The sequence below is a fragment of the Eurypyga helias genome, unplaced genomic scaffold (genome assembly GCF_000690775.1).
Source record: "Eurypyga helias isolate BGI_N326 unplaced genomic scaffold, ASM69077v1 scaffold30923, whole genome shotgun sequence".
Taxonomy (NCBI): Eukaryota; Metazoa; Chordata; class Aves; order Eurypygiformes; family Eurypygidae; genus Eurypyga; species Eurypyga helias.
Window position 1 is genome coordinate 18,243 of NW_010241102.1, and position 17,007 is coordinate 35,249.

The 17,007-nt window shown below is 38.2% G+C and overlaps 1 protein-coding gene across 4 annotated transcripts in view; it reads left to right on the top strand.

Annotated features, from left to right (window-relative positions):
• Window positions 1-14,613: 14,613 nt before the first annotated feature.
• Window positions 14,614-17,007, top strand: part of OSBPL6 (oxysterol binding protein-like 6) — a 48,594-nt gene continuing 46,200 nt past the window's right edge. For all 4 annotated transcript variants that reach the window (XM_010148646.1, XM_010148647.1, XM_010148649.1 and 1 more), the window contains exon 1: window positions 14,614-14,715. In XM_010148646.1, the coding sequence (XP_010146948.1) occupies window positions 14,614-14,715 (102 nt within the window). The remainder of the gene's footprint in view (window positions 14,716-17,007) is intronic.

Below are 17,007 nucleotides of genomic sequence, written 5' to 3' on the forward strand. Positions count from 1 at the left end.
TGGCTTTGTTTAGACATCCCCCATGCATATGATGTAACATTAACTGTCTTCTAAAACAGGAAACACAGAAGAGGGTGAACAGTCAAAGCTTTCTGTTACTTCATTGATGTTCGTAAGCGTCAGAGGGCAAGATGTTATTTTAGATGACGTGAGGTTTTTGGTTACTTGAGTTCAGACGGAACTAAATTCATCCTTTATTGGTGTTACTTTTAGTTAAATGTATTGGAGAAAGAAATCTTACATTTCCCTTATGAATTAAGCAAGGTCACTTTTCATGAAAAGCCATCACTTGATGCTTGTGACTGCTGATTCATTCTGTCCAGCTGACCGGCGTGGAAATGGTCAAGGCTGTAGAAGAGCCCTCTTTCAGCTGTATTTGTTAACTTCATCAGTTTTTCGCACTAGAGTAGCAATTCTATCGACTACTAGATTTTGCATCCACCTCGTACTATGTGCTGTCACCGTAGCTGAGTCACTGCCTTTGGCCAGCACAGGCCAGATGCTGGATTTGCCTTTTGGCTGTTCTTTTCAGTTGCTTTGTTTGCTGTTTGCTTTGACGTTAATGCATATCAGACAACAAAATGCTTGAGTGTTGCGTTCACAATTGAACCTCATGTTTGGTGGCTCATTTTTAGGTAGCAGCTGACCAACTGGCGGCGCTTGTGCTTGCTCAGGAAAGGAAGGAAACATTTTTTTTTTCCCCATTAATATCCATTCACCTTCTCTCTCATCTTACCTTAAAAGAAACCTCAGTTTTTCACCTTCCAGGTTCTGTGATTGTATGTAACATCTTGCTGTAGGTTTTCTGTTTAGTCTGCCTGACTGTTACTCTGAGAAGCTCTCCAAAAGGCACCTCTATAATGATGTCTACATCTACAAATGTAAAATGTGAAACTGTGGCATTTAGATAGAAGAGCAATATATAACTTTGTGTTACCTAGTTAAAAAAAGTTTTAAATTCAACATAAATAATTGGAGGGCTTATGAAATGGTTAGAATGTTGTTAGAATGAATAATATAGAAGTACTTTGTAAATATAACATGATTTGGAAAGTTCAAAAAACTGAACTAAATAAAGAAATTAGATTTCCTGTATGATTAAAATATTTCCTTAAAAAATATTTTTTTAGTTGCTAAACAAAAATTTCAAAAATTTGCAACTGAATATGAGATACTGTATGTGGGGTGTTTTTAATTAAAAATGTGTACTAAATTTTGATAAATATATGAGATTACACATATTTATTGAAAACATTAGGTAACGGTCATTTGCTGATAATCTTAGCAAATTAGATACAAACCTACACATGATGTGTCAAAAAAAAAAAAATTTCTTATTGGTGAAACAGAAGAATTATTCTGTGTCTTTTTGAAGTGATATTGAAATAAGGCTGTTTGGATTTTTCTCTTGAAATCAGTTTGGGAATTTTGCACTTGGGCACAAAAGAAAATGTATTAGTTCCTAGTAAATAATCTGCTAAAGCACAATGGCAAGCAGTGTTGTTTGTAATTGGCAACCACTTGCCATTTAGGGGTTGAATGGAACTGTTATTTCAGTTCTTTAATAATAACTTTGTGAGAATTGATTGCAACTAGCAAACTGCATCTGCTGTGACTGACTTGACTCTATGCTAAAATTAAACAACTTCTCAAAATGCTTTTTTACGTGCTTTTCAGAAATACAGCTAAAACCCACTGTGTAAGTGCTGATGATGTTGCTGGCATCGCTTTAAGCCTCTCATTATAAATTGTTTTGCAAAGAAAATTACTAATAGTTTGTGATAAAATCATAGTGTATCATGGGTTTAGTAGTGTTGAAATAAGACATCTTTTGCTTGTTATGCCATTCAAGTTTTGGTTCAATCAAGCTGAAGAAAAGCTTTCTTCTGTCTCAGCCGTAGAAAGACAAAGGCTGGGGCATAGACCTGTGTATTACAGAGTGGCAGGGGGCACATGGGGTCTTTTAATTCCAATTGTAGGTTCTCTTAATTTGTTTGATTTTTTTCTTATAACTGCAATCTGCAGCCATGGCCTCTCCCATGACAGGTGGGGGTTTTTGCATACACAGAATATGTTTGAAATTGTTTCTAAAGAATGTATTGCTGTGAGCTGACCTTCCAGGCTGTGCTTTGTAACATGAAGAAATGGGGCAGGTATAGATCTTGGGTTAGAAAAGGAAAGATCAGTTCAAAGGATGATGATTGTGTGCAATTTTTGAGAGGAGCATGAACAAAGAAAGAGGAAAAGGGACCTGGCATGGTCATGAAATATAAAGGAGTAATTGGGTCTGTGGTTACAGGAGGTAGTGTGTACTTCGTGGTTGCAGGATGAGGGAGAGGGAGAATGAAAAATACTGGGGGGGGTGGGTTGTTGAGAGGTTGAGCTTTGACGGGGATGGGTCTGCAGGACACAGAGTACGTGTGGAATCTGGGGGGATGCAAGATCCCTTACAGAGGGGAAAAATGAATTTGTAGTAAAAAGTTATAATGTTAGTAGTACATAGTGGTATGTTAGGGACTTGTGTTTCTGCTGCTGTGTTATTCCAGCAAATCTTCTGTGCTGGTTGTCACAGGTTATTCGAATGGCACTTGGGAGACGGAGACATTGCGAAGCATCAAATAGCTTGCAAGCATCTAGCGAGGTTGGCGGGTGTGAATGTCGATCAGTAGCACAGAATACCCCTCCTTTCCGGCCTGTGTAAAATTAACCCATTTTTCTGTTGATTGAGCTCGGTACACCCTATTTCTGGATCACATACCTCCATCTGGGTTTCTCAGTCTCACTCTTAACTGCTGTTATACACAGTCTGGTTTATCGTGTGTCAAGCAGAAGAAAACTAATTTTACGTCTTGCAAGTGGTGCTAATTCAGCTGGTCATGCAGTAATGACCATCATTCACTGAAGTGTTAAAAGGCAAGTTGTGTTTAAAGAGAGTTGAAACAGGATTCTCAGCTGGGCACTACTCACCTTGGTGCTTTCTGTAAGACACCAAAAGGTACTAAATGTTAGTGTCCTGTCCCTAATTAGGGGGAAGTGTAAACAGAATTTTTTGTATATTATGTTCAAAGAAAATAGCAGTGTTAGATGTTAGAAAGGAAGGGTGGCTGTTTCCCAGCACACAAAGAAATATCGGAGAGAACTCGCCAGCTGGCATGTTTACTGTGTTGCTAAGTTATGGATGTACAAATGTTAACTGTGCCCAAAGACTTTTGTACTTTTTTTTTTTTTTGGTGTGTTCTTATAGTTCAATCGTTAATTCATCCCTCAGACTTTTGTTATTATTTGTGGAGCCTGCACAGCCTTGCAAATAGCGTTTCTTCATGAAGCAGATAGCTTACACTGATTTTGCATAAATCTGATGAAAGAATGGTTATTATGAGTATACAAGTGATGGGCTGTTGTGAAGTTCACCTGTGACTGGAAAAATTGCTCAATCATACCTCTAACCCGTATACTCTTGAAGCACATAACGTCTGCTACTGTGTGTGATGTGGCTAAGCAGCATCCCGAAGTCTAGAAGCATATGAACAAGTTCACTGCTGTTGGAACTAGGGAAGTTACTTTACCATTGTGCTCAAGCAACGTCTGAATTAACTAAATACAGACCTTTCTGCATGCCTGACTATAAAATGCTTGTCCATTCTTTAATTATGCAAATTCTTCTGTAATCTTTATCAAAATTTCTGAAATATTTTAAAAGGCTGCGAAAACTGACAGTAGATGTCTAAAGTCTTGTATCAATACTAAATATGGTGTATTTGTGCACTGGCAAATTTTGCATTTGAAGAAAGCTCTTCCATGTAGTAGGCAAAGGTTTAACGAGGGTCCTCGGTAAGGTTTGAAGTTAGACATACTTAAAGGAGGAATGGCATGCACATTCTTAAAAATACAGGGAAATTAATGTTTGCAAGAACTTATTAGGATTTGTGGTCAATTCCCACCACCTGGCACTTGTATTGGTGTTGAATGAATTGCTAAATTATATGGTTTATTTCAAACGGGAACTAAGCTAGAAAATTCCCTCAGTTCTTTTATGTTAGATGGTCATTATGGTCTCTACTGGTTTTATAATATGCTTATGTATAAAAATCAATACATATTAGCAGTAGTTTTCTGTCTGTAATATGTTTTGACAATCAATGAATGATGGAGAACCTACAGCTTTTCAATGATGAGAATCTTCTAGGACTGCTCAGGTATTTTTTATGTGTAAGGTGCCTGAGGGCATTTCTTTTCTTGTATTACATCATGCTTCATGCACAGGTAGATGGAATTGTGTGTAGTGCAATTTCAGCTGAAATTATTAGTAGTGTTGGAAGTAGAGTGTTCCTTCTATGGCAAATGAATGTTACTGTTGAGTGTTTTCACATTGTGTTTTTTGTCAGTGTAGGAGGAACTAAGCGTATCTAGCTAGGGATGTGTGCAAGACAGTGTTTAGTGTGATGATAGGAAATAGTATGCGTTTCCTTCATGGAAGAGAATCAAGAGGTAACCAGCTGTGCATTAAGTGAAAAGGGCTTTTTTTAGTTGTAATGTGGTGTGGGTTATTTTTTTTTTTTTTCCCATTGATTTGCTCTGTCAGGAAACTACTTTTAAGCAACTCACCCATTCTTGTGCTCAGTTTAAGTTCAGTCAGCATATCAGACTTTGGAAGAGCTTCAAAAGCGATGATTCCATCTCATGGACTTTTCAGCCATGCCTGTGATTTCCAATGTTTTTGTAAAGTGCTTGAGTCATTTTTGGTACTTCCTTGACATGAACAATAATCATCTACTTCTCTTTTCTGTCTTTCTAATGAAACCATCACTTAGTGAGCTGCAAAGAAATTCAGGTAGGAATGAGATAAAAAAAATGACTTTATGATGTGTTCCTGCTCTTCCATGGAAACTTATGTTTTAAACGTATGTGTCAGGAAGATTTCTTTAAAGCAGTAACAGAAACAAATATTAGCAGTGACCAGAATATATATTTCTCTAGACATGAGGAACACTTGACATTGTTCCATACAAAGGATGAGGCTTAATAAGTACCTAGTGACATACAAGGATAAAATTGGAGAACCTAAAGTGGAGAGATTACTGGATGCATCACAGATCAGGATTAAGAAAAAAAGAGGTTTTATAGTTTATCTTTCTTTGTCTGGGTTGAGTCTTTTTATTGTGGTTGGTTGGTGTCAGCTGTGGGAAGGCAGAAAAAGAGATTGCATTGTGATGTAACCTGAACTCTCACAATGGAATTGTGACATTGGACTGCCCTGAATGAATTCCTGCTTCCAAATCAGCAGTGATGGCTGAGCTTTGGAATATATTAAAAAAAAAAAAAAAATCCAGGATTAATCTGAAAATGTCTTCTCATACCCCTACAAATACTCATTGTAATCCTCAGTATTATTGCCTTCACCATTATAAATCCATGCCTTATTTCTAGTCTGCATATATTTGTATTTTCTTTTCGTCCTGTTAGATTTTGTTACACATTTGAGAAGAATTCTAATAATAAATTCCTTTTCCCACATGGAGTGGCCTATAGATTGTCATCCAGTGACCCTTCAGTCTTCTCTCTGACAAACTAAATAGATTGACCTCGATAAATCTTTTATTACTAGTGATGTTTTTCAATCATGTCATTCTGCTCATGGTTTCCTCTTGAATCCATTTGTGAATGTCTTTGAAATGTTGGCAGCAGAACTGGATACAGTGATTTAGTAGCAGCCACAGAGGTAATACACCCTCACTATTCCTTCTTGCTATTTCCCAGATTATATATAAACCATTAACTTTATTACCCTGTGCAGCTGTGATCCACCGTGACAGTGTTTGTCAAGATAATTGCTTCCAAGAATAAAACTGTATTCTATTTTTTGTTCCTGGATGTGGCCATCCACTTAGAACCCCAAAAAATAGGTTCAATGGAAGCTTTGACTAACCTGCCAGTTTTGTGCCTCCCCTCTCCATTCTCCATACCCTGAGCAAACTCCATCAACTGTAGTCTTGCGTTTACTCCCATAAATACACTGCATTTATACTGAGACAGCAGTGAGTTTTTGTGGCATCCTCCCTACAGGCATTTGGTGATGTGCTATTCCAAACTCAAGACTGATAGAATAGGCAGTTCTTAATTTGCTCTGAATCAAAATTTTACTAGGTTTGAAACATACAGCGAAAATGTAATGTTTGTGAGGTAATGGAAGTAATGGAAATAGAACATGCAGAGAAACAAGAGATAAAGGAAGAGCCGTACAAATGCAGCCAGACATGGATTTCAAGCACCTTTTAGGCTCCTGCAATTTGGAAGATCAGTACCATTTTTTGGAAAACATTTTGTAGCCATTTTATAAGGGAAACTGGGTTCTCTAGATCACTGTCCAGTTGATACTCTAATTAAAAAGAAATTTAAGAGTCTTTAGGCTTCTAAACTTGTTTTACTTTCTCCAAGTTGCCCAGGTGGTAAATAAAATTACTAAAATAAGGAAAAAAGAAGTTTCTTATTTTTTAAAGAGCTTGTTGAAAATTGTGAGGGTTTTTTTCATGAAAAAATAGGATACATGAATTTTTTTTTATTTCTTTAAAGCATTTCCTGAGTTTTGGTTAAAATTTTCAATCTCTCTATGTCTTTTCTCAAGATCTGAAAAAAAGTTGATAGAAACTAAAATCCCCCCAGTAATGTTTTCAGTTTAAAGAAGGGGGTGGAGGGGTGGAATGGTATGTGTTATATCTTTTTTTTAAAGGTGTTGTAGACTTATGTTAGTCTAGAAAGGATGATAATGTCTACCAGTTACTTTTTCTGGTTAAATGTTTAACTGTTATATATTGCATATTTGTATTTATATATTTGTAGATATGTATACATGCTTAACTCTCTACTCACAGGAATCTGTTACAGATGCATGCAATACAGGTCAATATTCTGCCTCTGTAGTGTGCAAAAAATTTCCATGCCATGCAAATCAATAGTATTCTATTACTGTGATAGCCTGAGGAACACGGAGCAACAAAGACTTTCCCAATGAAAGTCCTAGGGTCATTTCAGCTATTGAGGCAATCCTCAGAGAACACAAATGAGTTGAGGGCTTATTGTGAAATTACCATCTAAACTGTAGGTTTGGACCTACTGGAATTCCACTAATTACTGTATATGCTTTGGGGCTTCTCGAAGGGTAGAAAACTGCTTAATTCTGTAGGCAAGCAGAAAATAGGAAAGGCACATATACTGACCTCTTCTTGTCTGAATTTGTTTATCTGGTTTTTGACCTCATCCATCTATTTGATGAAGTCTTTCATAATTGTGTATTTTAGACATATATGCCCACACAAGTAATTTAAAAAATATTTTTACTTTTTATATTATTGAGACATATTTGGACTGGCCACTCAAAAAAACCCCAGGGTACCTCGGTGTTAAAGAAATCATAGTGGGTGTAAAGTGTTGGGGGCACTACGTTCTGTTATGGATGACATGGAAGAAAAAGTGTCTTGGTGATGTTTCTTGATACTGCAATCTCCTGTGGAATATGCTGCTTAAGATGTAGAGGCTATGTACGGAAGTAGACATTTGTAAAAGAAAAAACCCATAAGATTCTGTCTGTGTCCCATCCCCGCACTCCCCACCCCACCCCCCCCCCAAAAAAAAACCAAACCCCAAAACAACCAAACCACCACTTAACCCAAACACCAAAGCAAAGCCTAAGGACTTTAAAACCCACTGCATTTAATAAACTTAGTCACTATTTTGGGAAACACCATATTAATTAATTAATTTTAATTTCTTTCATTATCCTTCCAACAAATGCTTGTTGTGGGAGGCTGTCAAACATAGGGCTGTAAAACATGACTGCTATGAAATATGTGGGTTTTTTCCATTACTTTTGCTGCATTATTGACTATCAGTCAAGGAGAAGTGGTAGCCTGATTAAGAATAGTGATAGAGGTTTAGACTTTGCTCTTAGTGCTGTAAACATTGTGTCTTAGCCAATTAGTTGTCTAATCTTGAAAGAGTTTACAGGAAATTGCAAGTGTAAAATGGGTAAGTACTGCTTTTGTCTATCATCATATGAAATAAGACACAAAATAACAAGGCTTTGTTTTTTTTATCATTTGAATTTAGTGGTTACCTTGCTACAAGTTACATCTGGTTATATATTTTGCTAAATTAGTAAACAAAGTAATTGATGAGGTGAAGGAACCAAGAGTCCACATCTAACCACATAGCCTTGTAAAGCAAACAGGAGATCACTGCTGCACTTGGTCAATGCAATCTATAATTTCCAGGATCACCGAGTCATTTAGGTTGGAAAAGACCTTCAACATCATTGGGTCCAACTGTAACCCCAACACTACCAATCTACCACTAAACCATGTCCCTAAGTGCCACATCAACACATCTTTTAAATACCTCCAGGGATGGTGACTCAATCACTTCCTTGGGCAGCCTGTTCGAAGGCCTGATAACCCTTTCAGCAAAGAAATTTTTCCTAATATCCAGTCTAAACCTCCCCTAGCACAACCTGAGACCATTTCTTCTCATCCTATCACTTGTCACTTGGGAAAAGTGTTTGACACCCACCTTGCTACAACCTCCTTGCAGTTTCAGGTAGAGAAAAAAAAAAATGTGTAGTTGTGACACTTAGGGACATGGTTTAGTAGTGGACTTGGCAGTGTCAGGTTAATGGTTGGACTTGATGATCTTAAAGGTCTTTTCCAAACAAAATGATTCTATAATCATGGAAATTGAAACTTGGGCTGGCTGAGTGCAGCAGTTTGGTCTGTATCAGAGCTCCTCTCCAGGGGTAATTCTGGACTTCACTCACTTCCTACCTACAGCCAGGTTCTGGATCCTTCTAGGTATGTCACAGAGTGATTTATGGCAGTATTTAGGCACTGTATATGTTGTCTATAGCGTCTGGTTGAGAGTTTGTATGTGCCAATGTTGTTATGTATGCCTGCAATTAGACATGTACATTTATTATCCAAACCTTGATTATGCAGCTTTTAAAATACCTGAAAGGGGCAATGGTAACAGTTATATGAATGCTATTATCTTCTACCGTAAAAACCATTTCGTGCTAGTAAGATTTCCCAGTTTCCTGTAGCACCTCATTTATTTCTAACCATAAATACTGGACCTGAAAATCATCAGTGCTCCCCTTACATCAACAGTGTTGCAGAGCACAACAGAAAACCTCCTCCCTCTCAAATGAAAAACAGCCCCGTATTGGTAGATCAGCGTGAAGAAGCTTTGCTTGAAATAATGCCAGTGACAGTTGCATATTTTTGGCTCATTTATGTCTACAAATTCAGTTCTGCACCCTAAATGGTCTTCTCAAATTACTCCAATAGTGCACAAGATACTAAACAGTCTATAAATCATTCTGGGCATTCTTGCAGAAAAGACTCAATCAGGGTGAGAAACAACATAACATTTGTCACAGAAGTCTGTTATTTGAATCCAGACTCCAAATGGAGTTACCCATTGAGAGCTTCGATTTGTCTGCTCTATGACAACAAGTTTATTTATAACTCTAGATTTACGTGTCATATATTCACATGTCTTCGTCACTTCTTCTAATAGCTTTTTTACAGACCACACTGCAGCTGGTGCAGTTGTCCAGGCTCAGTGAAACATCCTCAGATTTTGGGAGAGGACAGAGTTTCCCTAACCAGTGTCAATGGACTTGCTGGATGGTGGCAGGTTGTAAAACAAGATAGATGCAATATCCATACCTCTGATATTTTGAATATTTATTTTCACAGGCTGCTTCTTTCCTCTGTGTTGCCCATTTATTTTGTGCTGTTTATACAGCTTGTGTTTCCCAAGACTTTGCTGAGTTTACTCCCTGGTATATTGTCTCATTTAATTCCCTTGTGTATGTTTCTGACTCGGACCTTTTAAAACTACTAATGTTTTCTTTTCCCCAATAAAAATAACCTTTCTCTATTCCATTCCTCCCACCCCATTTTTCTTTCTTGAAAAAAAATTGAAAGAGAATGTACTGAAGAACCAGTGAATAATTTTTTATGATTACTAAATTACAAATTACATTTTAAATCCAAAATAGTTGAGATGCCAATGAAAAGAAGTTGAAGACACAACTCCCAACTGTGGGCGACTGATACTTGTGATGACCAAAATCTTTCTGCAGTGTCTGGTTTTCACATTCCAGGAAGCCTGTCTCTTCACTCTCTGGAAGCAATAAATGTATTTCCTGCTTTGGGAACTCATGGCAAAGCAGCTTTGAGGCAAGCCAACACACTGACAGATTTGATGGGCTGAATCAACCCATGGTCCTAAAAGGACAGGTGGTTTTGAGCAGTTCATGAGGGATGTAGTTGATGTGTTGCAAAACGCAGCCTACAGATCAAGGATATTTGGATAAGCAGCAATTAATAACCTATGGCCAATACTGCTACCGTAGCTTATGCCAGATAATTCTTTTTGATTCGTTCTGTTGAAATCAATTAATATACTTTCAGCTTGAAGACCTATTTGCTGTGAAGTAAGGGGATGATAAAATTGGCCTCATAAAATGAGTCACGTGTTTTGGTCTTTGTCAGGAAATAGTATCAGAACAAATGCACAATTGCTAGGAGGACACTCCCCACCCACCCAAAACCCAACATCATAGTTTTTGAATGTGTTCTTAGATTTTCTATTATTTTCCAGAAATATCCTTCCATGGTATATGGCTTGCTTCTGTTCCCACTGAAGTCAATAGCAAAATTGCCAGTGACTGATGGAAAACACCTATGAAAAATGTCTCAAAAGCATTAGTTTCATTTTGATAAATTGAATTTGTTGGCCAAAAAATTAGATTTATAATTAATTGTTTACTTCAATCTTAGTTACAGGAGACTGGTGTCTCTTTACATCAATTTCATTCCATTTATTCCTTCTAACATGCTCTAAAAAAGATATATTACCCAAACATTAAGCCAAAACTGGAAGATAAGCTCTTAGCAATATAGAGAAACAGAATCCAAATACAAAGTGTGCAATAACAATACCAAAAAGCTAAACGCTAGCTCTTATTAGTTTGCATTAATATTTTTGTTGTGATTATAGTGCTTGTTTTCTCAAATATCTCACTTGCCTTTTTTTGACTTTTAATCCTGAACTGTTTCTCTATCAGAAATTTCTGTGTATAAGTAACAGCAATTTTGGATTGAAGCTATTGTTGCTGTTAAATAGGGCAAGAAAAAATGTTTGCTTCTTGTGGTGTGAAGGGCAATGGTTTAGTTTTATATATATATTTTGGGAGACTGCTATCAACGAATCAGTGTGGTTAGGTTCAGCTGTTAATGCTTGGGCAACGCTACAGAACCACTGTGGAGTTTGGCTCAGGTGTAAGCTGCTGTTTATTTATTTATTAGTTTATTAATATCTTTCAAAAAGAAAAAGCCCATACTTCAGAGATTCTCAAACCTGGCAGCTATTTACAGAACTGTTTTATATGTGTACCCCTTGCTGGCATTGTGCTTGCTTCTGACAACAGCACCTATGCCTCCCAAGAGCCTTAAAAACAGACTTGAGGTGCCAGATCACTGTTCTGTGCCAATACTAAATATAAATTTTTCCACATGAGTCAACTGAGTGAAGATCAGATGTTTTAAAAAGGGCTTGATTTTCATTTGCCTGAAGGCTGCTCTGCTAAAAAATTTTCAGTGACCTCATAGCTAAAAGTGACTGAAAATGTGTTCTTTTAGCTGTTAAACTCAACTGTTCTGCACAGCTTTGTGAACTAGGATTATAATTTTTGTGTTCTAATTTTTGTAATTTGATTTGTATGAAAATTGCATAAACCTTGAGATATCACTGCTGGTATACCTCTTCAGCTAAAATTTGCCTGATGCATTTGTAGGATATGAAAATGCTGTTAAACTAGATCAGCAGTCCCTGGTTTAGGATAGAAGGAGAAACCTTTCTTTCAGTGCAACTTCATTGTTTTCTCTCTGAAGCTCTGAAACAAATGTGCTGTGTAGCTCGGTGCTTTCTTCCTGCAACCTTTGTCTTGGAGCTGGCTCTAGCAGCTCCACCACAACTCTTCTTCTTAGGCTTCTTCTAGCAGGAACTCATTATCCTGAAAAGAACAGAGAATTTGCGAAGATGTTTGGGCTATGTGGGCACCTTTTGCTGGTGGAATAACCGTGTCCTCCCAGTCATAACACTGGGATGCTATGTGGGATCTGTAATTCTATGGGAGACTCCTTAATGGAAATGAAAGATCATCCATAATATATGGATGAGATTCGTACTTGTGTAAGTACTGATAACTAATATAGTGGAGTCATTTCACTTTCCATCATACAGCAAACAAAAGAAGTGCCTGTCAATTATGAGTCATCACAGATCTCAGCTCCAGCAGGAGGGTGTTAGGGTGCAGAATTTGGAAGCTGCTGGCTGCAAGGCAAAATGTAATTAATTATTTAGCTGCCTCTGTGTGAGTATCTGGGTTCAGGATGATATTTTTGCATGGACAACTGTTGTGATTGGAGAAACTAGAGCTCTGTCTTCATAATGTCATAATTTCTTGAGCCTGGAGTCATGTCTGAGTGTTAATGTATTTTTGTCCTGATCTCATTTAACATGGTGCAGGACAGCACCTTTCTTCACACTCATCTAAAGCTAACTGTAGTGTGCTGACCCTTGGTGTGCTGTCATCACAGTGTATGTGGAAGGGCACTATTTCAAAATTAGAGACAGAGTGGTGAGAAGATAGATGCTAGCTTCAAGCAGACAACATCATTCAGGGAACGATTTTATCTAAGGATAATGTAAGATGAGGCACAGTATCAGCTGAAGCAAGATCAATGTAATCTGTTAAGCACTGAGACCTGTAACTCCATTCCTGGACTGTCATGATGTACTGGTGATTTACTTGCAACATTTTGCTAGCGTTTGACTGTTTATTGACACAAATATCCTTGGTGCTGCTCTAAGTATCTACTTTTTCTGTTCTTGGATGGAAATTAAAGGTTTGGGTAGAGGAGTAAGTAAGAGAAAGCAATTCTCACAAAGATGTAACACGTAGCAGTCGCTGAGTAAACAGGAAAGAGAATGGCCCCTGTAGCTGTCGTGGGTTACCCCCGGGCAATAGCCAAATGCCTCTCCAGCCGATCACTCCCCCTGCCTGCCTCAGTGGCATGGAAGGAGAAAACAGGATGAGAAAGCTTGGGGGTCACCATGGAGACAGGGAGGCTGCTTACCAATCACTAAGCAAAACTCATCTCAGGGAAAATTAATTTATTGCTAATTAAATTAGATTTGGGTAGTCAGAAAGGAAAGGCATTAAAACACCATCTTTCCTCCCACTTTTCCCAGGTTCAACTTCATCCCTTCCTTCCTGACACCTGTGGTCTTCTCATGCCCTGAGTGGCAAGGGAGGTGGTAGTGTTTGTGGTCAGTATGGAGCAGTTTTTCCATGCCACTCCTGCCACCCCTCACTTTTCCCCTGCTCTGACGTAGGTTCCTCACAGGCTGCAGTCCTTCAGGGAAAAATCAGCTCAGTCTGGGTGCTCCATGGGACACAGCTCCTTCAGGACTATCCATCTCCTCTGTGGGCTGCCAGGGAGTCTCTGTGCTGGTGCCAGGGGCACCTCTTCCCTGCCCTCCTTCTCTGACCCTGGTGTTCACAGCATTGACCATCATTTGTTTTGTTCCTCCTCCTCTGCCTTTATGATGTTTTCTGCCCTTTCTTAAGCACCTTTTCCCTGACAGGCTCAGCCGTGCCCTGTGGTGGGGCCGTTGTGGAGTCGGCTGGAACAGGCTCTGTCCAGCTCGGGGCAGCCATGAGTTAGGCTCTGGGTAGCTCCTGCTTTCATCAGTGTTGATATTTTGTACCCGGGATTCAACAAATACACTGAAATTTTTTTCCAGATGAAAAGTTAATACCCCTGGCCATAGTCTTGTGGCTGAAAGCGTTCTTTGATCAAAACATTTTGTGCTACCGTTCAGTCATCTTTGAGAGCAAGGCGTGAGCGCGTGGTGAGCTCTGCACTGTCTGAAAGGTGCTGATTTCTGAAACTGGGTTGTCCACCCCTTCAGTGAGGCCACTGTCTTTGAAAGACGAACCTGCTTTTAAAAAGCAGCTTGCAGAGACTTTAAGCTAACTGCAGGATTTTTAAGAAGTACTGATTATAACGAGGCGTTCAGTGGTTTTTGTGTTGTACAGGAAGTCCTAAGGAGTCACTGAAAATATTAGGATATTATGCAAGATGGGATAACGACCCCTTGTCAAGGATTTGTAAATTTTTCCTGAGAATTGCTGTAAATTCCTTAAGCCTTTCTGTAGGGGTTTTTGAAATAAGGTAATACTGCTTTCATCTTCTGTGAGAATGCAGAACAATTAATTTGTGTTAGTACTGGGTAGTTGTTAGGAAGGGAAGTAAGAAACTGGGAGATCTGTTGGATTAAACAGTGACTGTCAAGAAATTTCTTTTCTGCAAAGCTACTTTGGAGCGAGGGTGTATTCATTCACTCTTTCTGTCACATTTTTCTTCATTACGATGCAGTTCAGCTGAGATTGAATTTTCCATTGAACAGAAGGATGCAGAAGACTATTCCTTGCATTTTTGTACATGAGTGATAACAGCACAAGATCATTACAAGTTTGCTGCAAAGATGAGTTCAGAGGAGAAGAGTATATCTCCAGCTCACAAAACATCCACTCCATCACATAGAAGTGCCTCCTCTTCATCATCGTCTCAGAGGGACAGGAGGCAGGTAAGGAAAAGATCTAGACGTTTGTAATATCTGGTGAAATGATTAATTTATTCCTGTAATGTGGCAGTTAGTTCTCACTAGCTCTAAATTCACTTGCTTATAGCACTGGATGGTATCACTATAGCCAAGAACTGTTGATTTGTAAAATATGGTTTTTTTCACTTTCAAAAGAGGTTTGAAAAAGATTCAGAAGCAACGTGGGTACTATGTGTAGTGCTGGAGCAGGAAGGATATGATCACATGGACAAGTAGGAAACATGCTCTGAAGTCTTTTGGAAGTGGTTTCTTTGGCAGCATGAACCTACCATTGCTTCAAATTGTTGTGTGTCCTCTCTGAACATCTTTTTCTGTAAATCTAACTACAGAATTCTATTATCTTTTTACAAGGTGATATTTCAATTCATTTTAAATATCATATTGTTCATCCTTTGTGGAAGCACCTGTTTTAAATATTATTTGGTTGACTACAAATTTACACTGATTGTCCCATGTCATTTAGTACTAGTCCACCTATGTTAGATGTCTATTTTCAGAAGACCTTTGTCTTGTAATACGCCTTTTCTTCAGGATGCCCTTGAAATGAGGGCTGTATGATTTCCCTTCAAAACAACTTGGGCATTAAAGGGCTGGGTGTACAGTCTGGCCCCATCCCCAGTGGGAGCACTTCAGAAAATATCAGAGCTATTCACTAGATTTCAGGTAGGTTGTTACAAATACAAAGATTGATACTGAAAATTTTATTACAACAGAAACATACTTTAAAACTTTGATCCATGGAAACCTTGAACACTAAAGCAGCTTCTGTGTTAGTTGAACATCATCATGTTTAAAAAGAAATGTACAAAATGTAAGAATATATCAACTTTATAATTTATAATAGTGTGAGAATTTTTTCATCAATGCAATAGTGACTTCAGCTTGACAAGGGAAATAGGCAGGAAAAGAACTTAGTTGTTTGCTGTGGTATGCATTTACTCGAATGGCTGTAGCTTAAGATCATTATGCCTGTGGTGACACTAATTTTCTTAGCTGCTGCTGAAGTAGTTTTTTATCTTTACCTGAATTATAGGAATTTTGAAAATGGAGAACTTCGATGAAAACTGTAACATTTACAGGTTTGAATGTAAATAGTCTCACCGTTAGGTGTGTTTAAAATGTTAAACCAGGAGAAGAGTTCTGATGGGTGTGTGACAGCAGGCAGGAACTGTGTCTGGACTTTTTCTTAGTAATTTCCATTGCTTTTCAGTGAAGCCAAAAATGATGATCTTGCAGGTGATAAATATTTTCCCTTTCATGCTGTACAGGATTTGCGATACTTGTACTCACTTAAGTCCTGGTTAGCATATGATCTCCTCTTAATTTTTCATTAGTTTCATCTGGAGCAAGAATTCTGACATCTTTTGTTTAAAGCATCAGTATATTTTATCTTCTGCATTAAACCCAAAGAAAGTGAATGCAAGACGTGTAGGAGTTGCTGAACTCAGCTAAGAGCAAATCTCTCCGTTCTCTTTGTAATTAGGTAGTTTGATAAAATCGTAGAAGTGAGAATGAAAAAAATTACCTTTTGTGAATACATTTTACCATAAATCTAATGGCTACCGTATCTGCTACCATAGCAACGAGGTAGAGCAAGATATACCTGCCATCATAATGAAATGGATGCTTAACTTTAAGTCCATATTTGGTCACTGAAACGTGAAGCATGATTCTAAAATAATGATGAAAAGGTTGATGGGGTGATACATCCGGAGCTCTCTTGGATCCAATAATGTCTGATGATGCTTAACAAGGATATTTAGGCATGTAAATGTGGACTGGAAAGGCTATTGCTGGGCATTCATTTTTTTGCCTTAGTTTTTTCAGTGTTAAAGGCAGAAATTCTGTGAGAATGAATAGATGGGCAATTTCTTCTGCAGTGAAACTGAGCTACAGCATGCAACACAGTGTGAGTTGCAATGGTACTATATCCAGGGAAATAAACATATGAATGTTTACTTTGTGCGTGTAGACACAGCAAATTAACCAGCTTTGTTGTACCATCTACCATAACAGTTGTATTTCTAATTTCTTTCCTTGCTTGTGGCATTATTTGTACACTTTTTGGTTTTCATAGGCTTTCACTCAAACACAATGATAGCTAGGGGTAGGGTTCCGGGGTTGCGTTTTACTTCAGAAAGGCTTGAAAAGTGTCTTGCTGCCTCCTTGGGCTCTTCATGGCAGGTAGGAGAAAAGCACCCTTCCTGAAGGGGCAGTATGTATTGATATGGAAAGTGATGTGACTGGATGAAGTGC